This window comes from Podarcis gaigeae, assembly GCF_964106915.1.
Source record: "Podarcis gaigeae genome assembly, chromosome: 5".
Lineage (NCBI taxonomy): Eukaryota > Metazoa > Chordata > Lepidosauria > Squamata > Lacertidae > Podarcis > Podarcis gaigeae.
The window spans coordinates 79,727,752-79,754,598 of NC_139681.1; the positions used below are offsets into that span (position 1 = coordinate 79,727,752).

Below are 26,847 nucleotides of genomic sequence, written 5' to 3' on the forward strand. Positions count from 1 at the left end.
GCGTGGGTTGTCAGCACACGGGGCAAGGCAAGTAATTTGCACCCCCTAACCCGTGGATTTGCGCCCCCTAACCCTAACCCCCAGATGTTGCACCCGGTGCGGCCGGCCCCCCCCTGCACCCCCCACGCTACGCCACTGCGAGCCAGTACATAGATACATTTATCAGTGAATTGTTACATTTGGTATCGTGCAGCAAAGGCCCTTTGAATAGCTAGGAAGAAACTGTGATGAAGTGTTTTGTGGGGACAAAACACAAAAGTCACAAAAGTGATTGTGCTGATTTTGGTAGAGGGTTGCATGTGCATGATATCTGCTGGAGGGGCAACTCCCCCCACCAACCTATACATAAATTCCTGCAACATGTATACAGCCCCAACCTCTCTTGATGTCCTGCCCATTCAGATAGGCAGCAGCTGTCATAGGTAGGGCAGTGGCACTGTGCTTTTCTGCCAGCCTCCTAATCCCAAGCTACTGATTTTTGAAAAGACTGGGGAGGTCATGATCACAGCCAGCCCTACCATTAGGCAAAGTTGAAGCCATTGCCCCAGGTAGCAGATGCTGGAGGTTGTGCTGTCAGCCCCATGGCTGCTGCTCCTGAGCCCTCCAACCATTCCCCTCTTTTGGAGGAGAGAGCTGTGCATGCCACATGACCTGGTCTGGCTCTGGTGAAGAATACTCTCCCATCGCCAGTGTTCAAGTAAGATGGAGCTGCCCATCAGGTCAGCTTTTGTGCTGAAATGAGAGAGGGCACCATCTTGTCCTTTGCTTCAGGCGGCAAAAAGTCTTCAACTGGCCTTGAGTATTATTTGATCAAAATGGGGGACAGGGTAGGACTCAGGCGGTGGGGCTCATTTTATTAAGCCTTTCCAACTATCTGATAATGCGCATATTAACACATGTGCATTTCTGAGCGAGACATGTTTTGGGCTGCTTTGCTGCTGTGATTGAATCAAAGTGACACGGTAACTAGGTGATAAAGAGCATGGGGTGATTTTTAAATTTCCCATTTTTTCACACTACAGCACCCTGTCTTCTGCATCATGATGTGCAAACTCAAGCGATGGTGACAGAAGCAAAGGCTGTTTGAGCTCTTACTCATCTGTGGTATTTTCAGCTTTAGGTATTTGATGAACAAGAGCAGGGCAAATCTTCTGAATGAAGATCTTTATCTCAATTGGCATCTGTATTGGATTTGAACTGATTTTGAGCTGTTTAAACTGTATATGAATCTTTTAAATTGTTTTTATATATCTGCTATTGTTTTAACTGGTTTTTATATATGTTAACTGTTGTGTGGATAGATGATAGATAGATAGATAGATAGATAGATAGATAGATAGATAGATAGACAGATAGATAGATATAGATAGATAGATAGATAGATAGATAGATAGATAGATAGATGATAGATAGATAGATAGATAGATAATAGATAGATGATAGATATAGATAGATAGATAGATAGATAGATAGATAGATAGATAGATGATAGATAGATAGATAGATAGATAGATAGATAGATAGATTAGATAGATAGATAGATAGATAGATAGATAGATAGATAGATGATAGATAGATAGATAGATAGATGATAGATAGATAGATAGATGATAGATAGATGATAGATAGATAGATAGATAGATAGATAGATAGATAGATAGATAGATGATAGATAGATAGATGATGATAGATAGATAGATAGATAGATAGATAGATAGATGATAGATAGATAGATAGATAGATAGATAGATAGATAGATAGATAGATGATAGATAGATAGATAGATAGATAGATAGATAGATAGATAGATGATAGATAGATGATAGATACATAGATATAGATAGATGATAGATAGATAGATAGAGATAGATAGATAGATGATAGATGATAGATGATAGATGATAGATAGATAGATAGATAGATAGATAGATAGATGAGAGATAGATAGATAGATGATAGATAGATAGAGATATAGATGATAGATAGATAGATAGATAGATAGATAGATAGATAGATAGATAGATATAGATAGATAGATGATAGATAGATAGATAGATAGATAGATAGATAGATAGATAGATAGATGATAGATAGATAGATAGATAGATAGATAGATAGATAGATAGATAGATGATAGATAGATAGATAGATGATAGATACCGTATTTTTCGCTCCATAAGACGCACCTGACCATAAGATGCACTTAGTTTTTAGAGAGGGAAAGCAAGAAAAAAAATTCTGCGCAGAGCATGTAAGCGGCTCTCGCTTTCCTTGCTTTAAACCCTTCCATCCCTCCTCCTGCTTCGCTGAGAAGCCAGCAGAGCAAGAGTGATTGCTGCGCAGCGCCTCTTGTTCTGCTGGCTTCCCAGCAAAGCGGGATGAGGGATGAAAGGGAGCCCTTACAAGGGAGCGTTGAGCAGAGCCTGGCAGCGGCTCTTGCTGGCTTTTCTGGGAGATGTGGGAAGGGACAGAGGGCAGCCCACCAGTCCCTTCTCCCACCTCGTGGAAAAGCCCCCAAGAGCCACACACACGCTAACCATGACTCTTCAAAGGGAGTGCTGAGCAGAGCCTCCTGCCTGCATTCGCTCCATAAGACGCACACACATTTCCCCTTACTTTTTAGGAAGGAAAAAATGTGTCTTATGGAGCGAAAAATACAGTAGATAGATAAATAGATCATACAGCGAGAGAATTACTAGCATATTGCATACCTGTAAAGGATACCCCTTAACAAATGACTAGGGCACTGGTTGGCAAGCTTGAACAACAGAACACACAACTTTGTCCCAAGTGTCAAAATCGCCCAAAAAATGCTTGCTCCAGGTGAGAGATTTTTGTGTGTGATAGGACTTTTTAAAGAGCAAAAACAGATTTAAAATAATAAAGAGAAGTAAGAAAAATGCCAAGGAGAAAAATAATATTTCTTCTACATTGCAGACATGTTCATTTTAAAACTCATTCTCACACTCACTTTTCACTACCAGGGAGGTTCCTGGGTTAATCCATTACTGGAAAACAAACACAGAACCTTTAAAGATTAACAGAATGATTGTGCCATTAGCTGTTGCGAACTTTGCGTAATCTTGCACAGCTCTCAATCATTCTCATGGGGCCTAGATGGGAGAACTTCTCAGTGGATGATGACCTTAATGTTTGATGAGAGGTTTCAGAAATCTCGAAACTCATCTTGACACCATGAAGCAAGAGTTACATCTAGTATTAAGGTTAACTATGTATTCCCCTTCACACATGATTGCAATATTGCGGACGAGAGAAGAGGGCTGTGTCTGCTGATCCTGCCCCTACTGCCACATCTATGCTGACCTCCCCCCACCCCATTTACTATTTGGGAGACACAAGGGAACCCTGCTCTGTGCATGTAGGCTTTCCCCCAAATGTAGATCCCTGATTGCACACAGCTGCTCATCACATACGTCAATTTCAGTTTTTCTCTGTTTCTCAGAAAATCAAAAGTTCAGTTTGCCACCTTTCCACATCTGTTTGCAAACTTTTGTGGGGAGGACATCCTTATTAACATTAATCTACATTCCAGAATGCATTTTTCTTAAGACACAATGTTTTTGTATACAATTTTGCCCAAAATACCCCCCCCTGCATTTCTCCCTATTACAATGCATTGCTGTTATTGTCACCAATTCTTAGCACACTTTATTCTAACATACCATATTTTTCGCCCCATAGGGCGCACCGGCCCATAGAGCGCACCTAGTTGGGGGGGAATAAAGGGGGGAAATTATTTTTTTCCCAGGTGCGGGGCTGGGGTGAGGGAAGCCCAAGCTTCCCCCGACCCCAGCCCCCAGAACAGGCTGCTATCCGCAAGCCTAAGGAGACCGGCGGGAAGTCGTGCCGGTCTCCCCAGGCTTGCGGTTATCTGCCCGAAGCCCAGGGCGTGCTGCTTCAGCAAGCTCCGGGCTTCGGGCAGCAGGCTGCTATCCGCAAGCCTAGGGAGCCCTGCGGGAACTCCTGCGGGCTCCCCAGGCTTGCGGATAGCTTCCTGAAGCCTGCATTTGCCCCATGGGACGCACACACATTTCCCCATCATTTTGGAGGGGAAAAAGTGCGTCCTATAGGGCTAAAAATACGGTATATACTTTTGTATGTTGGGGGGGTTGGGTCAGAGAATTGCATCACAAAATTCAGAGAAATGTGAATTTCTGAAAAGAGCTGTCTTTCAAAAAATTCTAGAGTTGGAAGGGACCCTGAGGATCATCTTGTCTAAACCCTTACAATGCAGGAAAGTGCAGCTGTCCCATAAGGCAGTGGTTTTGAACCAGTGTGCCCTGACACCCTGGGATGCCTTGCATGATATTCAGGGGTGCCGCAAGCAACACTGGCCTCTGTCCCTCTTTCCTTCCCTCCCTCCTTCTGATGCCCTCTCGCATCTCTGCCTCCCAAAGGCTTGCAAAGCTGTTTATTGCACCAGCCATGGCTATAAGCTCCACAGTGACCTCTCTTTGCGGTGAGAAGGGGAGGAAAGCCAGTGTGGTGTAGTGGTTAAGAGCAATAGACTCGTAATCTGGGGAACCGGGTTCGCCTCTCTGCTCCTCCACGTGCAGCTGCTGGGTGACCTTGGGCCAGTCACACTTTTTTGAAGTCTCTCAGCCCCACTCACCTCACAGAGTGTTTGTTGTAGGGGAGGAAGAGAAAGGAGAATGTTAGCCGCTTTGAGACTCCTTCGGGTAGTGATAAAGCGGGATATCAAATCCAAACTCTTCTTCTTCTTCTCTTCTTCAGAGACAGGGATGGCAGTAGCTGCTGCCCAGAGGACTCCCAGGGAGAGGGGAAAGGAGAAGAAGCTGAGGGAGCACTCCACAAGGGTTTGAAAAAGGGTGAGAGGTTGCCAGCTCTGCAGGCATGGGGTGCCATAACTGGGCTCCTGAGCCCCACAGGGGTGCCGCAGAAAGAATGCAGTTGGTCAATGGAGCCGTGGACTCAAAAAAGTTTGAAAACCTCTGCCATAAGGGGATTGAACCTGCAACCTTCATGTTACCAATGCCATGCTCTAACCAACTGAGTTTCAATTCACATAATGGTTTAGGAAGTGCACATTGGGTAGGTTCTCACTGAAAGGCAAGCAGCAACAAGTTTATCCACCATTGCTGTACTCCCCACCATAGACTTCACCCCAGTACAGTATGTGGCTGGTGGGGGGGGGCATAGCTGTCAACCTTTCCTTTTTTGCAGGAAATTCCCTTATTTCAGCGCCGTTTCCCGCTGCTTCCCGCTGCTATCCCGGAGTGTTAGATATCCCGTAGACCAGCGGTTCTCAACCTGTGGGTCCCCAGATGTCGTTGGACTACAACTCCCATCATTCCTGAGCTCTGGCCTTGCTAGCTAGCGGTGATGGGAGTTGTAGTTCAACAACATCTGGGGACCCACAGGTTGAGAAAGGCTGCCGTAGACTGTCTCTGGGACAGGTGAGGCTGCTGATCCCTTATTTTCAAATCCAAATGTAGACAGCTATGGGGGGGGGGCAGGAAAGACACAACAGGCAGCAATTGCCTGCTGCCCCTGCCAGAGAATGAGGCTCTCATGAAGAACTTCTATCTTTCTCTATTGCTTAAGCCTGAGCACGGGGCTTTGTCGGGTGAGTGTGAATGGGCCTGCCCTTCTCCCTTGCCTGTTTATCAACGTATATATTTTTTCTCCACAGTGCCTGAATAGGTTTAATGTTGCCTACAATGCAATGATATGCATAATCCAAGCTCTAGTTGGGTTTTTCAAATCCCAGGGTATTATCTCTCTACAGCTGGTGGCAATGAGCGCTGGCAGAAACTATGCATCGTCACGACATCCTGCTCTCTCTACTAGCTGAGATATTGGATACAAAATCATACTCCCCCCCCCCCACCTACCAGAGTAAAATTAATCTGTAATGGCTGATGGCAGATCTAGCGGCACATACAGAAGCCAGCTGTGTAACTGCTACAAGTATGTTCTTGAAGTTTTCACTCACATAAACTGACCAATAGGGATCCGTGACTCAATCCTTAAAAGGTAAAGGGACCCCTGACCATTAGGTCCAGTCGTGATCGACTCCGGAGTTGCGGCGCTCATCTCACTTTATTGGCCGAGGGAGCCGGCGTACAGTTTCCAGGTCATGTGGCCAGCAGGACTAAGCTGCTTCTGGCGAACCAGACCAGCGCACAGAAACGCCATTTACCTTCCTGCCAGAGCGGAATCTATTTATCTACTTGCACTTTGACGTGCTTTCGAACTGCTAGGTGGGCAGGAGCTGGGACTGAGCAATGGGAGCTCACCCCGTCGCGGGGATTCAAACCGCCGACCTTCTGATCGGCAAGTCCTAGGCTCTGTGGTTTAACCTTCTTCTGACCTTTTAGACTACAACATCCATGACCTCAATGTCCTGTTGGAAGCTGTGTGCTGGCTGGGACTGAAGGATGTTGTACTCCAAAACATTCAGAGATTGCTATGAGGGGGAAGGCTTGCTTCTGCACTCTCTCACCTGTGAGTAAACCCCATTGAACTCAATGGGGCTTGCTCCTAAGAAGGCATGTAGAGGACTGCGCTGCAAACTGAATTAAGCGAGCTTGACTTGCGCCTATTCAGAAATTCTGTGCAGAGCAGTTAATGTGGGAACTGTCATGTGGAGAGGATGTCTGATCAAATCTAGCTTCTAGCTGCACCATGGGCTCTTTTTCATACTGACTTACCCATAATTGCTAACAGGAGCGGTGCATTCACTGACAGTAATCTCTTCCTATCGAAACATTTCATCCATGTCCTATTCAGAAAGGAGAAATCCCTACCTAGCTATGACAAGGCTGTTTAAGTAACGGAAGCCCGGCCACTGTCGCTTGTCAGGCAATTAAATTGAAAGCATTCAACATCCTTGGAGTACATTCTCATTAGGAAAGAGCTCGTCGAACAAATCAGCTTGGGGAGATTCTCTGAGGGAAAGTTTCCTAATTATTATGTGTTTCATATATTAAAGGAAAGCCCTAAAGAGTAACAAATCACTGTGTTTCTTCCTAGGGACGTGGGTCACGTTTGGAGGTCAAATTTCAGACGAGGTAAGCAAAGTTTCATTTAACTACAACTTGCAAAAAAAGTGAGATTTGGCTGCACCTTATTTCTTATATGTCTTTTTAATTAAAAGGCAAACCACAGATGACAGAATGTACAGAGTCCATTCCGGCAACAGGAATGATCTTACATAAAAGAAAAGGGATTTGTGCTTTTCATGCACTTCAGAACATCTTTTCAGAACCTGGAATTTAATGGACAGCACCTCTGGCATTAAATGGCTCTGCGATCCAATTAAAATACCTTTTTAAACATGTCCCTGAAAAGAAAAGACACCTGTGAACCACTGACAGGGATATGAAGAATACATTTTGAGGTCAGGGCAGTGAGGAGCATGAGTTGTGAGCTTAGCAGACCTGATTCACAATTCAGCTCCAATGTGGGCTCAGTCGATAACCTCAGGCACCAGCTACAAATTACTATGAACACAAGACCTCTGCTACTGGCAACGTATCCCCAGTAGTGTTCGGTTACACAGATAACATGAAATTATCTTCACTGTTTCTTAGGCACTCTACTCCACACCTTTCTATGTTCTCTATGTTATGCTAAAACAGTGGTTAAGAGGCTACAATCCTAGATTATTATTTTTCCTGGGAGTTAGTCCCATTGAATTCAATGGAACATTTCTCAGCAGGATTGCGCTGCCCATTGCTTACATTCGCGTTGTAAGGTTGGCTTGCCGAAACTGGCCTCTTTTTCCCTCCGTGACATGGGCCCGTGATGGTGGGCAACAGGGTCCAAGTTGTTGACATTTGATAGCTACTCCAAGCTAGTAAATACATGGGTTTCAGGTTTTAAAACTTGTCCTTCTTGCTTGAACATGAGCTGAAGGGAGGTTGTAAGGGAGAAGACCTATGAGGGGACTTTTCTGGGCTCGGAGTGGGAGAGGCTGCTAAGCAAATCTTTTGGCGGGTGGCAACGTGCTAGAGGACAGAGCTGAGTGTGCTACACAGCCTATCCTGCCCCTCCTAGCCCGGCTTGCTGCTTCAGATGTGTGACAAGTGAGAGTAACTGCCAGTCTAGTTGGCTGCTGTCCACCAAGAAAGGGGACCATCTGCCCTTCACATAATCCCTTATGCTGGCCCTGCTTCTGCAGTATTTCAAAATGGTGTGCTGGACACATGAAAGGCGCTTGCCCCCATCAATATTCCAGCTGTGTATCACTAAAGAAAGCATTGGGAATATGTGGCCTTCCAGATGTTTTTCCCATCATTCCTGACCGCTGGCCTTGCTGGCAGTGGTGGCAGACATCAGGCAGGGTACAGAAAGAGCAAAGTACAGTGGTACCTCGGGTTAAGAACCTAATTCGTTCCGGAGGTCCATTCTTAACCTGAAACTGTTCTTAACTTGAGGTACCACTTTACCTAATGGAGCCTCCCGCTGCCACTGCGCGATTTCTATTCTCATCCTGAGGTAAAGTTCTTAACCCAAGGTACTACTTCTGGGTTAGCAGAGTCTGTAACCTGAAGCGTCTGTAATCCAAGGTACCACTGTATATTTCTAGTTGGGTGACTTCTTAAATCTCTGAAAGAAAAATAGCAGTGTGTATTAATGAGTCCAGCAATTGGGGGCAAGTAGGGGTAAGTTCCTTCTTTGAGGAGCACTCCCCCCAAAAGAATGCTGGGTGGGTTTTCATGTGTATTTCATTGCAACTTGGCAAATATTAAGGAAGGGCCAAGGTCTGTGCTCTCCCAAATATTCTGGACTTTACTCCCTGGTTCAACTCCTGTTGAGAGACACAGTGCTTCCCAAAGACTTTAGAAATGCCTTGGAGATTTGGATGGTGGGTTCTGTGTTTTGAGGGTCACTTAGATGTGTGATTGAAATAAAGCAACACACAGCTGTCTCTCCTGACTGCTCTACTCAGTAATCAGCGCAGCTTCAGAACTCACATGTATTGGACTGAAAAGCAACCAAAACAAAGATTTTAGAATAGGGGAATTTGTCATTTATTTTTTGCTCTAAGCACAATTCCTGCCGTTGTTGTTGTTTTAAGACTGCAATCTTAACAGTGGGGAGTAGGTCCCACTGAACATACTAGGACCTCTGAGTACACATGTATAGAATGTATAGGCTCTATTTCTTTTTAAATCAAAGCATTGGCGCTTCAACACTGTGCAACTTACAAGAGCACTTTGAAGACCCCTGTAAAATTCTGGCAGATGTTCCCCGTAGTGGGAATATTCCAGTCCATTGGAGCGTTCACTCCACTATTCAGTGTCTCCTTTGGGACACATGTAGATTAGAGCCCTATGTTGTTTTCCAAAATAAGCCTGCTCGGCTGCAAAAATGAAGAGTGGCAGAGCACTGCGTAGCAATGGAGAAAAGAAACTGTGCCTGCAAGTGTTGGTGAAATAAATTGTGCCACTGAGAAGCCCTTGCAATGATTTCTAATAATGGTGAAAAGAAGTGGGGAATGTGTAGTTAATAGGCTCTGTAGCAGCAGCATTGGAGATATATAGCTGCCATTATTATTATTATTATTATTATTATTATTATTATTATTATTGCCAAATTTAAATGTACACCTTTACAAAAATTATTGAACTGATTCCATCCTATGAGCTAATTTACTGAACTAAGTCCATGCTATTTTACAGACTGTTTCCTGGTTTGACAGGACACTTGGGATGAGCTTCCATTGTTCTGCTTATCCTTTTAATTTATACCTGTTATGAATTGCCCCAGTCTCAGCTGAGCGGTATGTGGGACTTCAGGCGCTCACGCAGGGTTTGTGTTTCTTTTGGAAAATTAGGTACAATTGAGGCTATAGTGTCTTTATGACATATGGTTTATTTACATATACATGCAACCTAGAACCTTCAACAGAGGGGCTAGCAGCAGCAACAGCACCCCAAAACACGCCAGCTTATTCTATAGTAGGAGCATCAGCATCCCTTCTTTGCAACCTCTCTTGCTCTGCAGGGAACATCTCAGCTTAACCTCTCTGCTTCCTGGTTCCATCATTCCTGGCTCACACTCCATAGCTTCTAGGGCTAGGCTCTCCTTTTCTAACATAGGGAGATGCCTCACACTTGCATTCTCACATCCTTTGATCCTGTGTTGTGTGAACACCTAATATTTTGATGCTCTGAACCCCCTAATTGTTTCTCCCCACCCCAGGAGGTCACCTCACAAAGAAGTCTTTCTGACTTCATTAACACTTGCTGATTTGGCTAGGATTACAATGTCCAACACACAACCCAGGAAGTTTACCTAATTAACTAGCATTTTTACAGAGTCGTATCAGTGAGTCCATCACACCTCTGACTACCCCTAGCATACACTTGGGGCTGGCTATTCCTGGTGCCTACATGCAAATTCTAATTAAACCCTAACATTTGTCAAACTCAAGCTTTCAGCACCCACTCTAAAGAGAACTTGCCTCTGTAGATCAAAGACACAATCTTTTGCAGCCGGATAGTTTTATTCTTATCATTATTACAATGCAGTCTTCCTGGTGATTCCAGCCCAGCAGATAAGGTAAAAGGCCAGAAACACAGGTGACCGAGAGGCTGTTTCCCCTGATGCAGTTCTTTGGTTATGCCAACACAGTAATGGACTAAAATGAAGGCTTCACCAAGGGCATTATGGTAGCACGTTCCCTTAAGAGGAGATTACTTTCCTTCAGAGTCCTTAAACAAGGCACCTGTATTGACGTTTGGCAACATGCAATTTTATTTAATGTGACCAATCAATGCACTAAAGGCCTGTCAACCCCCAATTTTAAGCCTTAACTAGAGGTGTAAAAAAAAAAGACATTTAAGAATGAGTTTTCCCTGTCATCTCCTATAGTTAAGCTATCTCCTTCTGATCAATATTTTAAATTATTTCAAAGAAGCAATAGTGACACGGAAGTGCCATTTGAAGAACATTTACATGCAGGAGAATGTCAAGGGGGAAAACCCTGCTACATGGAGATATTTCTTTTCCTTCCACAAATTGTCCAAGGCTTGTTTTATTTGCTGCATATAAGAGAGGTTATATGCAGTGGGGAAAGACAATGACTGATTACGGGACTAATCCAGTAAGTGGAACACGGTGACAGGAGGAAATGCTGCAGGGAGTGAAATAAAGTGCCAAAATCTTACGCATCCACAAATGACTTTTACAAGCACTTTGTCACCTGCAGGCTGTTATGTCTAAGATTTAAGAGTGAAGCCAGCCTTCACCAACCTGATAGACTTCAAACGTTTTGAACTACAACTCCCATCAGCCCCAGCCAGCTGGCTGAGGCTGATGGGAGTTGTAGTCCAAGACACTTAGACGCCACCAAGTTAATGAAGGCTGTGTTAGGCAATAGAAATAACGAGCGCTTTCTCTGTAACGTTGCCTTCTGGGAGATCAGCTGCAGACCTAACTGAAGCGATTGTGATTCAGCTGAAAACATCCCTAAGAGACACTTAGCCCAAGAATAGTCTTGGCACCTGAAGCAGAAAATCAACATGGTGTTGGCATGATGATAAAGAAAGAATAATAAATACAAAACAGACCGTTGTCCGTTGTCTGCTCCTCTAATGATCTCTTTGAGGTGGACTAACTCACCCTGCTTACTGGTACAGCTCTGCAAATGGACCTGGGATTCCTCATTCCAGTTGCAGCCCAGTTAGCCAAACGTTGTGAAATAAAAGAATGCATTGACAGCCCTTGAGGAGCCCTGCATTACTTTCCTTGAAATGAACCCCGATTTCCCCCACTCTGGATTTTCTGGGTCATGCCATGGTGACATCAGCCATTGCATGGGGGTTGGACTAAAGTACCCATCCAACTCTACAATTCTATGGCTCTATGATAACTGACAGGTGGTTGGTCCCAACCAGCCATCAAGGAAGGAAATAAGAATCAGTCCTGCTGGCTGGATCCAGTCCCCAAACCCTGATCACAACATCACTCAGTCTGAGCAACAGTGAATAGGGTGGGAGAAAGTTTCCATTTTGCCTCTTCGGTTGCCATTGTCACCATACCTGTGGAACTGCCAACAAAGAGGCGAGGGACCAGAGAATGTGTTTGGGACCTGTGGGTGCTGGGTATGGGGGGATTGGAAGATGTTGGAGACAGGTGAGGAGCCAAGACTTCTTTTTTGATCCAAGCGAGCAAGAAAGTTTGGAACTTTGAAAAGGCACATTTCATTTTGGATCTGGCTTTCCAGTATTCCTAAGTTTGATTCTGAGCCCAGGTTGGGAGAGCTTTGCTGCCATGCCTTCGGGCAACAACCACATGGGTTTATCTTGCTTACGGTGAGCAAGAGAGAGGCTGATTTTGGCTTGGTAGGTCAGGCTAGTTTTAGGCCCCTACCTGCACCTTACATTTAAAGCAGTATCATACTCCTTTAAACTGTCATGGCTTCCCCCAAAGAATCCTGGGAGCTGTAGTTTGTCATGGGTGCTGAGAGTGGTTTGGACACCCCTATTCCCCTCAGTGACAAACCTAGACAGCATCTTAAAAAGCAGAGACATCACCCTGCCAACAAAGGTCCGTATAGTTAAAGCTATGGTTTTCCCAGTATTGATGTATGGAAGTGAGAGCTGGACCATAAAGAAGGCTGATCGCCGAAGAATTGATGCTTTTGAATTATGGTGCTGGAGGAGACTCTTGAAAGTCCCATGGACTGCAAGAAGATCAAACCTCTCCATTCTGAAGGAAACCAGCCCTGAGTGCTCACTGGAAGGACAGATCCTGAAGCTGAGGCTCCAATACTTTGGCCACCTCAAGAGAAGACTCCTTGGAAAAGACCCTGAGGTTGGGAAAGATGGAGGGCACAAGGAGAAGGGGACAACAGAAGAGGAGATGGTTGGACAGTGTTCTCGAAGCTACCAGCATGAGTTTGACCAAACTGCGGGAGGCAGTGGAAGACAGGAGTGCCTGGCGTGCTCTGGTCCATGGGGTCACGAAGAGTCAGACATGACTAAACAACTAAACAACAACATTCCCCTCACAGAGCTTCAGTTATCTGAGTAACAACCTCTCCATTTTCCCAGGGAATTTTGAGTAGTGTAGTTCTGCTACACTTCCCAGATTTCTTTGGGGGAAGCTATAACTGTTGGATACGATACTGCAGATGGGGCCTGATTGTAAAAATGGGAAGAGATGGCACCAGTCCCAGAGTAAAACTCTTATAAGGGAAGTGCTTCAAAAATACTGGATGTACTATGCACATTCCTTAGAATTGCCTTTCACCTGCAATGGAGAGATTTGTAATCGTTTTAAATGGTCATTTAAGTTTGCCTTTCCTGCCGCTAAAGCAAGACGCAGTTTTGATGCAACTATAAAACAAGCAGCCTGGTTTTCATAATTTCCTTCTCACCAACTATTTCATCATCATTATTGCAATGGTCAAGTTTCTTCAATCCCCTGAGCATTGTACTTCATATAATGGCAACGCTGATTCAGCTATGCTAGCTGGCATCATCATAGCCGGTCCTAAATAGGCTTGCAAAATAAAACATAACCATTTGTGACGTCTGTAATTACTGCTGTGGCTGCTAATGCTTGGTTTTTCAAATGTGTACTTGACTGCCCAACATGAAACTGTGGAAATAAATATGGATATATACTATTTTTGCTTTGCTGCAAAGGCCAAATTTACTTTGTGTCTTCCAAACACAAAGGAGAGCATGAGACTCTTAATCTCAGGATCGTGTGTCTGAGCCTCACATTGTGTGAAAGATTCCTGAATTCTGTAATCAGCACTGATGCTTCTTACTTTTTTGGGGTGACAATTGCAGCGAAGGCTGGTTCCTTAGGGTGAATGGGGTGCTGCCCCACCCATTTCAGTCTGCTCTCGCCAGCCCCCACTTCCCACCTTCTTACTGGGAACCAGTCCAGGGGGTTGAGGAGATTTCACCCCTCCCATATCCAAGAATCTCCTGATGATCTCCTGATGATCTCTGCTGACTCTCCAGAGAGGAGGAGGCGTGTTCTGCTATCTACTTATTCTGCCCCAGCACCACATCAAAGTGTGTGAGTCAGTCAGTCAGTCAGTGTGTCGGAGAGAGAGAGAGACTGAGTGTTAGAGATCGTGCGTAGAGATAAGGTTGCTGCTAAGAGCAGCTGCAGACACTCAGTGTAGTGTAGCATTCTTTATGCTTAGAGAACCCATTAAGCTCTGTATATAGTTTGTATAGTTGTAGATAGAATAAAGAAGATATTCTACAGAGCTGCTCTCCGAGTCTCTGCTAGACTCTGCTATACTCTGCTGTGCGACGACTGTCTTCTTGTGGAAGTGAATCCGGTGCTCACAACTCTAAGCTGTGAGTCCACAGCACTTTGACCTGTTCCTGTCCAGAAGGTGGTCTCTGGAAGTGCTACCCAGCTCGCCTAGCCCAGTCGGGGCTGAAGTGCATGAGTCCAGTTGGTGGTACTGGCTCAAGGGCAATGCTGACAGGGGTACCATAGTTCTACCTGTCAGCTTCCTGCTCCTTAGTCTCAGTGTGGCTCATGTAGACTTCAGCAGCAAGGAAGAGGGGACGAACCATAACTAGTTGGCTCTGTCTGTCCAAATGAACACCAGCCACTACTGAGTAAATGGGAAATGGCAGTAGAAGCAGCAGCAGTTTTCTTTCCTGTGCTGCAAAACCCCAGGTCCATTCTCTATGGTTTAAAAATTGGGGTTTCCTTTGGGTGAAGTTCCTTGGTCCTTCTCTATGCAAACCCACGCTCTATTATGGGTAGTTTCTGCAGCACAGCGCAGTAGATGGTGGTGCTACCTTTCGTGTTCTCTAGGACTAATGTCATGTCTCCCTTTCCCAAAGATTGCGGAACAGCTAATGACTATCGCATACGAGAGTGGAGTAAACCTGTTTGACACAGCAGAGGTGTATGCAGCTGGAAAGTAAGTATCTGTGCTGACTTTGTTGCTTCCAGTTAAAGAAACTAACTTGCAGCTCTGCTGCAGCATCTGGGCAGAACAGAAGACTTTAGCAAACATGCATGAGTAACAAGGGGCTTTAGGATAAAATGGCCCTATGGCTGTCTGGTACTCATTTCTACCGTGTGTTGATGTGCTAATTTCTCAGCTGAATATTTCAGTTGTGTTCTGGATTTTTTAAAATAAATAAATTATTCCATCATACATAACATATTGTTATGAGTTGTAGGTGCTAGACACCCTTAAATACCTGCAACCAGCGGGTACTAGAATTTAATTAAGTTCAGGAGTGCTAAAACATAGCTAGACCCTGTGTATTAGACTCATGTGTATTAGGCCAGACCCATGTGTATTGAAGCTGTGTACTAGACACTTCTAAATCATGTGATCAACATGTGTCAAAAGCTAATTAAGCCAAGCTGGTTCCTCCTGTGATGGTGTCAAAAACTCCCATCATCCCTGATCACTGGCTATGCTAGCCGAGGCTGATGGGAGTTGAAGTCCAACAATATCTGGAGGGCTGCAGGTTCTCCATCCCTGATTTAGAAGACATCTACCAAGTAGCATCAAGACTAGCTATTGTTGGTGATCCTTCAAGCTCAGAAGTGCCTATACACACAGTGGGGAGCAAATGAATCCTTTCAAAGCAGCATCAATGCTGACTTGCAATGCAATTGTGCAAATAACCCAAGCATTGATATTGTGAATGAATGAACAACTGAATGCAATAAATAGACCTGTAACAGTTAGCATAAAACGATAAACGAGTGTGGTACCATACTCTTATGTCCGAAAACATTTCTTCCGAATGGTGCATCTGGGTTTTTTTATTCCTCCCACAGGGCCGAGGTGATTTTGGGAAGCATAATAAAAAAGAAAGGCTGGAGGTAATGTAAAGATTTAAGCATTCAATTCTTGGTATGCAATGGTAGAATTGGGAGTACTAAATCAGGACTCACAGAGCTACTCTGAATCTTGGGCCTTTGCTTTACAAAGGATTGGCAAACCTGCCCTCAAATCAGGCCAACACTAGGCTAGTATTGAGATTCTTCTACTTTTCAGGCTGCTTAGCCTCCTCCAAGTTGCTCTTTGTTGTTGTTATGTGGAAGAAGCGGCCGGCCCAGGAATGACTAGGGCAAAGGCAATTCAAGGGTCCTGGACATTTCTTGCAATGCCTGCTCCAAATCTGAATTAAGAAAAATAAGGACCTAGCTGCATTGTAAACCAGTAATGTGTACACACCCTTGTGTGTGTGGGTCACAGTGCCAACATTCTGTCAGTTTCTGTATAGAGCTTGTTCTATAACTGCACAGTTTTGATGGAAAAGTTTTTATGATGTAAGAGCTATTGCTGTTTCCCTTTCTTCTTTATGGATGAATTTCAGGCATGGCTGTATTAGGAAGGTTGCAGTTGCAAAAGAAATAATGGCCTGTTTTTCAATTTTTATGTGTTCTATTTGTTTAGGAGGTCAAGTCTGGTCATTACAACAAAACTCTACTGGGGAGGAAAGTAAGTGTCCTTTTAATCATTGTGTTGTAGAAAACATTTGTTATTAAAAGTAAAAAAGACCTCCAAAGAAGGAGACTTTGTACCATCAAAATGCATTTAGGTTGGTGAAACCAAGAAAGATAATTTGCTTTCTTTGAAGAGCCATCGATTTTTAAACCTGAGAGCAGAGTTGGGAGTTATCCTAGGTAGCTTTCAGACTAACCATTTCTTCAGCATTCATCCTAATTAGAAACCACTGGCTATTTAATGAGCATCCATTCTGATTCACAAGTGTGCTAGCTCACACTTGTAACTGCATTTTCCCATCACTTTCTTAGCTTCTTCGTACCACTTCTATATCAGAGTTGGGCAGTACTATTTTTCTAGAAAAAGAGGGGCCAGAACTCACGATGAAGACCTCCCTCGTTCTCTTAGAATGGTAATGGCTTCCACCTGAAAGGTACCGGAACTGAGTTCTGGAGAGTTCCAGCTGGAAAAAAATCCCTGGGGAGGGATGGGCAGTGGCCCATGGGCAGTGGCGTAGCGTGGGTTGTCAGCACCCGGGGCAAGGCAAGTAATTTGCGCCCCCTAACCCGTGGATTTGCACCCCCTAACCCTAACCCCCAGATGTTGCTCCTGGTGTGGCCGGCCCCCCTGCACCCCCCACACTACGCCACTGCCCATGGGGGTTGTTTAAACGGCCCCCAAGCCGCCCCCAAATTGAGCTGCCCACTCAGCGAATCCCCTCGTGCTGCACTAAACTGGCGCAGAAATCGCATCTGCGCAGACGCAGACACCGGAAATCATAGAATCATAGAGTTGGAAGAGACCATAAGGTCCATCGAGTCCAACCCCCTGCTAAGCAGGAAACACCATCAGAGCACTCCTGACATATGGTTGTCAAGCCTCTGCTTAAAGACCTCCAAAGAAGGAGACTCCACCACACTCCTTGGCAGCAAATTCCACTGTCAAACAGCTCTTACTATCAGGAAGTTCTTCCTAATGTTTAGGTGGAATCTTCTTTCTTGTAGTTTGGAACCATTGCTCCGTGTCCACTTCTCTGGAGCAGCAGAAAACAACCTTTCTCCCTCCTCTATGTGACATCCTTTTATATATTTGAACATGGCTGTCATATCACCCCTTAACCTCCTCTTCTCCAGTCTAAACATGCCCAGCTCCCTTAGCTGTTCCTCATAAGGCATCGTTTCCAGGTCTTTGACCATTTTGGTTGCCCTCCTCTGGACACATTCCAGTTTGTCAGTGTCCTTTGCAGGCATGATCTGGCCCACGGAGCAATCTCCACAGGAGTGATCCGGCCCAGGTGAGGTAAACCTTGCCTACCCCTGGTCTAGCATTTGTCAAGATAATTAGCACACTTATGAGGGAAGGTCAGCAGGGAAAAGGGGGAGGTACTAAACTTTTCTTATCGCCAACCAATTCTCTCCTTCAAATGACCCCATTTAGGGAGCAGTGGGAGCAACTGACCCCAGGCCTTGCTGTGTGCCTCAAATCAATATTGGCATAGGTGCCATCTCCCTGGGCCCCTGAGCACCCACAAATTTAGGTGCATGGCACCCATAGCCCCAGGCACCCACACTCATGGGGCCAAGTTGACATTCCTGGATATTGACAAATAGTATAGTGAAACTGAAGAGTATTCGAAGGGCCCTTTCCCCTCATAATATTTCCCCTGTCAGCCTTAAGGGGTGGCTGGTGCCGATTGAGGCTTGTGGGGCAGAAATCTGGGAGGGGAGCCAGAGCCAATGACAAGCAGAGCCAACTAATTCTAGTTTTATCCTCATCCTCTTCCTTTATGAATTCTAAATTGGTAACATTATTGAAGCACAGCATGCATCCATATGAACCTACCCAGGCAAGGGCCTTTTCAGTGGTTGCATCTGCATACATATGTTTGGCTCCATCACTGCTGGATTTCAATGCACCCTGAAAACATGTTTATTTTGTTTGTTTGTTCGTTTTTAATTTGTACGCCAGGTGGGACTTTTTCATGGCCTATATTGCTGCTGGTTTTTAAGCTGGTAGTTTTAAATTGTTCTTTTTAGCTGTTGAATTAATTTTATATTGAGTGTGGCACACTTTTCATAGAATCATAGAATCTTAGAGTTGGAAGGGACTCCAAGGGTCATCTAGTCCAACCCCCTGCAATGCAGGAATCTCAGCTAAAGCATCCATGACAGATGGCCATCCAATCTCTGCTTAAAAACCTCCAAGGAAAGAAAGTCCACCATCTCTCGTGGGAGTTTGTTCCACTGCTGAACAGCTACTACTGTCAGAAAGTTTTTCCAATTTAGTCGGAATCTCCTTTCTTGCAACTTGAAGCCATTGGTTTGAGTCCCACCCTCCAGAGCAGGAGAAAACAAGCATGCTCCATCCTCCATGTGGCAGCCCTTAAGATATCTGAAGATGGGAATCATATCTCCTCTCAATCTCCTCTTTTCCAGACTAAACATACCCAGCTCCTTCAAGCACCCCTCATAAGGCTTAGTTTCCAGACCCCTGATCATCTTGGTTGCCCTCCTCTGCACACATTCCAACTTGTCAACATCCTTCTTAAATTGTGGTATCCAGAATTGGACACAGTATTCCAAGTGTGGTCTGACTAAGGCAGAATAGAGTGGTACTATTACTTCCCTTGATCTGGATGCTATACTTCTGTGGATGCAGCCTAGAATAGCATTAGCTTTTTTTACTGCTGCATCACACTGTTGACTCGTTTTAAGTTTGTGGTCCACCAAGACCCCTAGATCCTTTTCACATGTACTGCTAGTAAGCCAGGTGCCCCACATCCTATATTTGTGCATCTGGTTCTTCCTGCCTACGTGCAGAACCTTACATTTGTCCTCATTGAAATTCATTTTGTTAGTTTGCACCCAGTTCTCCAATCTGTTACTGTCATTTTGAATCCTGATTTTGCCTTCTGCAGCATTAGCTACCCCTCCCAGTTTGGTGTCATCCACAAATTTGATGAACATCCCCTCAATTCCTTCATCCAAGCCATTTATAAAATGTTTTAACTGCTGTTTTAACACGATGGTGTTTTATTGCAATTGTGTTATTTTCGCCTTTCCTTTTTTTATGTAAGCCAACTTGAGAGGGCTTTTCTCTATGAGGTAGCCTAGAAACGATGAGCCTGGATAGCTCAGTTGGTTAGACCATGGTGCTGATAACACCAAGGTTGCAGGTTTGATTCCCGTACAGGACAGCTGCAGATTCCTGCACTGCAGGGGGTTGGACTAGATGATCCTCAGGGTCCCTTCCAACTCTACAGTGCTATGATTCTATGAAAGATTTAAATTACATGCATGCATACATACATACATGAAATTGCAATTCTCCACACAGCTTTGCTGCTTAACAGACCATTTGAATCAATTTCAGCAATCTAAATGGGTGCAGGATTGCAGGCATAATAAAGATATATATAAATAGCATCCCATTCGTTCCTCCAAACTCAGCTTAAAAAGTGTGCATACTGCATAATGTTCAGCAGTAAGGAGGAAATAATATTCAGCCTTTGGCAGCATTTTATTTAATGTCTGAAAGTTAAAAATATCTTCCTGTGACCCCCTGGGGCATAAGCTCAGATGACTCCCTGTAGTAAGACCAGGTCAAAAGGACCATCTTGTTTAAAATAAAATGTGACCACCTCTCTCTCTCTCCACCCATGTTGGCCTAAATGGAAGAAAAAAAAAATATTTCCCTCTGTTCACAGGAACTCTGTACAAATTTTGCTGGCTAAAATTACTTGGAACGCCCTCCAATCAGATGTCAAAAAAATAAACAACTATATGACATTTAGAAGACATCTGAAAGCAGTCCTGTTTAGGGAAGTTTTTAATGACTGATGTTTTAATGTATTTTTAATCTTTTGTTGGAAGCTGCCCAGAGTGGCTGGGGAAATCCAGCCAGATGGGTAGGGTAGAAATAATAATAATAATTATTATTATTATTATTATTATTACCATCATCATCATCGTCATTATTACTACTACTACTACTACTACTACTGTTGTGCCCAATCCACCCTTTGAACTGTAGGCAAAACTATTCAGAGTTGAATAGGCTTTAACTATTATTTTTTAAAAGTCATTTAAAATAAAAACACTTAATCTGATAGGCAGAGTGAGCAAACTGATTTTAGCTGTCATAAAAGGCAAGGAAACAGTTACCGTATTTTTCGCCCTATAGGACGCACTTTTTCCCCTCCAAAAATGAAGGGGAAATGCGTGTGCATCCTATGGGGCGAATGCAGGCTTTCGCTGAAGCCTGGAGAGCGAGAGGGGTCGGTGCGCACCGACCCCTCTCGCTCTCCAGGCTTCAGAAAGCTATCCGCAAGCCTTGCAAGCCTGGCGGGAGGTCCCGCGGGCTCGCAAGGCTTGCGGGCAGCAGCCTGCAGCCCCACAAGCTCGGGGGACAGCGGGGAGGCGCAGCGCCGCCACCCCGCTATTCCCCGACCTGGTCTGGAGGCTGGCGGGGGGGGGGAAGCAAGCTTGCTTCTCCCCCCCACCAGCCCCACAGGCTTGGGGGATAGAGGGGAGGCAGAGCGCCGCCACCCCGCTATTCCCCGACGTGATCTGGGGGCTGGCTGGGGGGAGAAGCAAGCTTGCTTCTCCCCCCCCCGCCAGCCCCACAAGCTTGGGGGATAGTGGGGAGGCAGAGCGCCGCCACCCCGCTATTCCCCAACCTGATCTGGAGGCTGGCGATGGGGAGAAGCAAGCTTGCTTCTCCCCCCCACCAGCCCCACAAGCTCGGGGGACAGCGGGGAGGCGGAGCGCCGCCACCCCGCTATTCCCCGACCTGATCTGGAGGCTGGCGGGGGGGGGGAAGAAGCAAGCTTACTTCTCCCCATCGCCAGCCCCACAAGCTCGGGGGATAGCGGGGAGGCGGAGCGCCGCCACCCCGCTATTCCCCGACCTGATCTGGAGGCTGGCGATGGGGAGAAGCAAGCTTGCTTCTCCCCGCCCCGCCCCCGCCAGCCCCACAAGCTCGGGGGATAGCAGGGAGGCGGAGCACTGCCACCCCGCTATTCCCGGACCTGGTCTGGAGGCTGGCCGGCGGGGGGGAGAAGCAAGCTTCTCCCCATCACCAGCCCCACCAGCTCGGGGGACAGCAGGGCAAGCCGCTGCCCCACGGAGGCTAGAGAAGCTGTCCCTGAAAGCAGAAGAGGGAGACGGAGCGCTCCGTCTCCCTCTTCTAGCTTGGGGATGGCTGCGCAAACCTGGGCGGGAAAAAAAAATTTCCCTTGATTTCCCCCCAAAAAAACTAGGTGCGTCCTATGGGCCGGTGCGTCCTATAGGGCGAAAAATACGGTAGTTACCGTATTTAATGTTTTGTTGTTGTATTTTTTTTACTGCCAGAGAGGGGTGCAGTGCTTGTGGGGTTTTGCTGCCTTCAATGAGAAAAATAATTTAAGAACATAAGAACAGGCCAACGGACCACCCCTCCCTCTAGTGCTTGAAGTCTGTAGGTGTCTGGTGAAGCGGAAACTAAAAATTCAAATCATACTTCTTAGATTGCAGACCACAAACGAGGTTTTTCCTGTCTAACTTCCAGCTGCAGCATGCAGGCTGGGGAAGAAAATGAACACAAAACACGCACACAAAATCAAAAGCATGCTGATGAAGCCAAAAAAATATATATATTTTTGCACTTTTAAAATGGCCATTTCAGGAACTGGGGGCCAGGTAGTCATTGCCTTCTTTCCTGCTGCTCAGATGCGAGTTTAATCAGAATCCAGCTCCTTTCATAGCACGTCCTAGCTACGTAGGGGAGGAAATGGTCTCTTTGATACATAGGAATCTAATCCTAGATAATTAGCATGAAGATTTCCTTCTGGTGAATTAAGCTAAAATGCAGGCTTTGAATGTAGCCTACAAGCCAAACATCTTTGAACTCCTTCCTATTAAATAAGGATATCTGGCTGCTTGCCAGTTGGCAATTTTAGCTGCAATATAACTTTCCACGGACTTCTGAAACTGCGGGTGCGTGTGTTCAGAAACCCTTGTGTGTCTGACTGCCAATACTCAGGCTATTGTTACAGACAGTAGAGTTGAAAGAGAAGGAAAGCAACACTGAAACTTCTTGTTGTTCTTTTTTTAAAAAGAATTAACACAGAAAGAGAATTTTTGGTATTGCAGGGAGCTGCGTCACAAATTGGAGTTCTTTGACTTTGTTCAGATTTCTGTTTTGTTAACGGAAAAATCTGAGGGCTCCCTTGGACAAAAAACAAGGACACCAGCCAGGAATCCTGGAGCAAAACAGCAGCCAGTAGGCTTGGTCTTTATTGAAGACTGTCGCGACAGGACTCCCACCTGCCACAAGGTGGAACAAGATGGAAGCCCCAAACAAAAGAGAACCCAAACTTTTATTAGCTGCTAATCCCCATGTTACACACACACCCCCAACTACATCACTAATACGTCATGGTTACATCATGAAAGGGGAGGTCTGGTGGCAGTAATCTGAGCATCCTGGACCCTGCCCCATGGTTCTCCTTGCCCTCCACCAAACACCCATCAAGTGTAACAAAAGAGATCTTTACATTTCCCTGTTTCCCAGTCAAGTTAATCACACCCTTTTGTCTTCATCTGGGGTTTTTTATTTCTTGAATGGCTACCTGTCTGGCACTCAGGTATCAGGAGGCCAGGGAGTATCACTCAGGCAGAGGGGCTGCTGAGTAGCTGAGCTCACATGTCTATATGAATTTCTGAAGTTTTCCTAGTGAGCCGGTACATAGATACATTTATCAGTGAATTGTTACATTTGGTATCGTGCGGCAAAGGCCCTTTGAATAGACAGGAAGAAACTGTGATAAAGGGTTTTGTGGGGACAAATCACAAAAGTCACAAAAGTGATTGTGCTGATTTTGGTAGTGGGGGCTGCATGTGCATGATATCTGCTGGAGGGGCAACACCCCCCCCCCCACCAACCTGTACATAAATTCCTGCAACAGTTTGAAAAGGCTTCTTTAAAAGGAAGTTGAAAATGGGCTTTCTAATTGAACCAAGAGGTTTTTGGTTAGTTTTATGTGAGCGAGAACACACACACACAGAGAGAGAGACTAAACTGGTGTCCGGCTCTATCTTGGTATAAATGTTTTGTTACTGGATTACTACTGCTTGGGCATTATATCTAGTATATGCTCTGTACAAATAGGGAGTGTTGCTGTTTGAGCTTTCAAAACGCACAGGCCGTTTAGGTAGGGTTGCCATATTTTGAAGAGCAAAACAAGAGAATGCTATGATGGCCATTCAAAGCAGATAAATCGAATTTGTCCCAAATTTTACTCCTGAAAAAGAAGGACATATCCGGGGAAAGGAGGACCCACGGCCAGCGGCGGAGCATATGCCTGCACTGCCCAGGGTGGGCACGCTCCCAAGGGAGGTGGGGCGCAGAGGGTGCCCTCCCAGGCATGCACCCTGCAGCCGGGGGCAGAGCGAGCTGCCGATGGTGGACATTCGGCGCACCGCCCACTTGCGACTGCCAAATGTCACCCCCCTCAGCAAAGACACCTCGGACGGCCCGCCCCCACCACACACCCCTTCCTCCACCCCTGCACACAGCAACCCTAATTTAGGGAGCCTGCTCTGCTTAAGAATTTTAACCTATCAGCCCTGAGAGAATCCACATTGCAACTGGGCTGGTCTATTCAAATTCTCTGCCCTGGCAAACTATGCAGCGATACAGATAGGTAACTATGAAAGGCCGGATCCGGACTGTGAATTGTAAAAGCATTCATGTAGAATTATGCATCTATTGCTGAAGCCAAGGTTAACATTATATATATATATATATATATATATATATATATATATATATATATATATATTTGCTTTCGTAGATTTTCACGGGTACAGGAATGCAGGTTTTGGTGTCCTCGGGTGTCTTCCCGTGTAAAAGTTGGGGTGTCTAGGCGACGTTTCGACGAGGTCTCACTCGTCATCTTCAGGCTGGTGCTTTCGGCTTCTTGTTACTGGAACAGAGCGGGATCTCAATGTTTGAGTTCCTATAAATACTGTAGAGGGGGTGTGGTGTCTAGCCTCCAATGTTCTGGGCAGAGAGGAAGTTCCCAGGCTAGTGTGCCTTTTCTTCTTTTGTTCCTTAATTACTTGAGAGATACCTTGAGTGATTTCTTGAGTGATATCCTGAGTACCACTTAGGTGGGTCATTAGGTGTGGATTAGTTGCTAAAGTCTTTGTGTCTTGACCTCTTGAACTTTGTGAAGAGTTTTCCTGAGAAGATGGCTGTATTGCACTTAGTTGTGCTTTGGCTTGGCTTCGTGTATAGGGGCGAGCTGTGGTTTTGTGGCTTGTGTCAGCCAGATCTGTGTAGGGATTGCAGGGGGGTGCAGCATCCGGAGGTGCCACCATGGATTGGCTACTGGATGGTGTCAGTAATTCATCTGTGGAGAGGGTCTGGGTTTGGGTCTGGTGTGGTTGATTGGTGTTGGCGTTCTGTGTGCCTCTGGATCTGGTGTCAGTTTTTGTGGGGAGGGCTAATTTCCAGATGTCTGGCAAGCGGGATGTGTCGTCACGCTTGTTCATGTTGTGAGGGTGTTTCTCTATCTCGATGGCTTCCATGATTATTCTCTTGTGGTGATGTTCCGTGTTAAAGAGCAATTTGGAATCTGCAAAATTAATTTCGTGTCCTGTTTCTTTCATGTGTTGGAAAAGAGAGGAAGTTTTTTCTTCTTTTTTGACGGCATTCTTGTGTTCTGCGATACGTGCATTTATTCGTCTGTTTGTTTGTCCAATGTACGTGGCTGGGCAGATCCAATTGGTATCCAATTGCCAATGGATACCAGCAAAACAGGATTACGAAGCTAATCCAAAAGGAAACACCCCCCAAAAACCAAGACACAGAAGAAAACAATGGCATGGCCCTCCTTCCTTATATCAAGGGCACTACAGATAAAATTAGCAAAATCCTCCATAAACACAATATCAAAACAGCCTTTTGCACCAACCAAAAAATAGCCAATATCCTCAGAAACCCCAAGGATAAAATCCAGTTGGAAAACCAAGGGATCTATGAAATACCCTGCAAAGTCTGCCCAGCCACGTACATTGGACAAACAAACAGACGAATAAATGCACGTATCGCAGAACACAAGAATGCCGTCAAAAAAGAAGAAAAAACTTCCTCTCTTTTCCAACACATGAAAGAAACAGGACACGAAATTAATTTTGCAGATTCCAAATTGCTCTTTAACACGGAACATCACCACAAGAGAATAATCATGGAAGCCATCGAGATAGAGAAACACCCTCACAACATGAACAAGCGTGACGACACATCCCGCTTGCCAGACATCTGGAAATTAGCCCTCCCCACAAAAACTGACACCAGATCCAGAGGCACACAGAACGCCAACACCAATCAACCACACCAGACCCAAACCCAGACCCTCTCCACAGATGAATTACTGACACCATCCAGTAGCCAATCCATGGTGGCACCTCCGGATGCTGCACCCCCCTGCAATCCCTACACAGATCTGGCTGACACAAGCCACAAAACCACAGCTCGCCCCTATACACGAAGCCAAGCCAAAGCACAACTAAGTGCAATACAGCCATCTTCTCAGGAAAACTCTTCACAAAGTTCAAGAGGTCAAGACACAAAGACTTTAGCAACTAATCCACACCTAATGACCCACCTAAGTGGTACTCAGGATATCACTCAAGAAATCACTCAAGGTATCTCTCAAGTAATTAAGGAACAAAAGAAGAAAAGGCACACTAGCCTGGGAACTTCCTCTCTGCCCAGAACATTGGAGGCTAGACACCACACCCCCTCTACAGTATTTATAGGAACTCAAACATTGAGATCCCGCTCTGTTCCAGTAACAAGAAGCCGAAAGCACCAGCCTGAAGATGACGAGTGAGACCTCGTCGAAACGTCGCCTAGACACCCCAACTTTTACACGGGAAGACACCCGAGGACACCAAAACCTGCATATATATATATATATATATATATATAGCAAGTGGATATAGCAATGTGTGATAATTGTTTTGGGATACCTGTTCAATATAGCCAGTTGTTTGCTTTAACCAACGGTAGTAGCTATTAGCTAAAGGTCCTATGAGACTATTTTTGACGCAGCAGAATCCCATTTGTAAGTCAAAGGGTATGGAACAACAATGCTCACATGAAAATGTGTGCCTTTTCTCCTTGCAGAGCTGAAACAGAAAGAGGACTCTCAAGAAAACACATTATTGAAGGTATATCGTATGAATAAAAAATACTTGGTGTGCATGTGATAATGTGTTATTATGCTAAAGTGCTTCCCATACATTTGGCCAGTGCTTTTTGGGGGGGCAGGGGTACGCATACCCCTAAACATTTTGTGAATCTCAGTTTGGCCTCATTGAGGAGCAGTATTTGAATATGAGCAG

The 26,847-nt window shown here is 45.3% G+C and overlaps 1 protein-coding gene across 3 annotated transcripts in view; it reads left to right on the forward strand.

The window, feature by feature from the left end:
• Positions 1–26,847, forward strand: part of KCNAB1 (potassium voltage-gated channel subfamily A regulatory beta subunit 1) — a 187,895-nt gene that overhangs the window by 127,257 nt on the left and 33,791 nt on the right. For all 3 annotated transcript variants that reach the window (XR_014564399.1, XM_083739794.1, XM_083739795.1), the window contains exons 3-7: positions 7,018–7,055; positions 14,823–14,902; positions 15,781–15,825; positions 16,403–16,447; positions 26,630–26,673. Coding sequence is in view for 2 of the 3 variants with exons in the window: in XM_083739794.1 (XP_083595920.1) it covers positions 7,018–7,055; positions 14,823–14,902; positions 15,781–15,825; positions 16,403–16,447; positions 26,630–26,673 (252 nt within the window). In the remaining variant the exon portion in view is untranslated. The remainder of the gene's footprint in view (positions 1–7,017; positions 7,056–14,822; positions 14,903–15,780; positions 15,826–16,402; positions 16,448–26,629; positions 26,674–26,847) is intronic.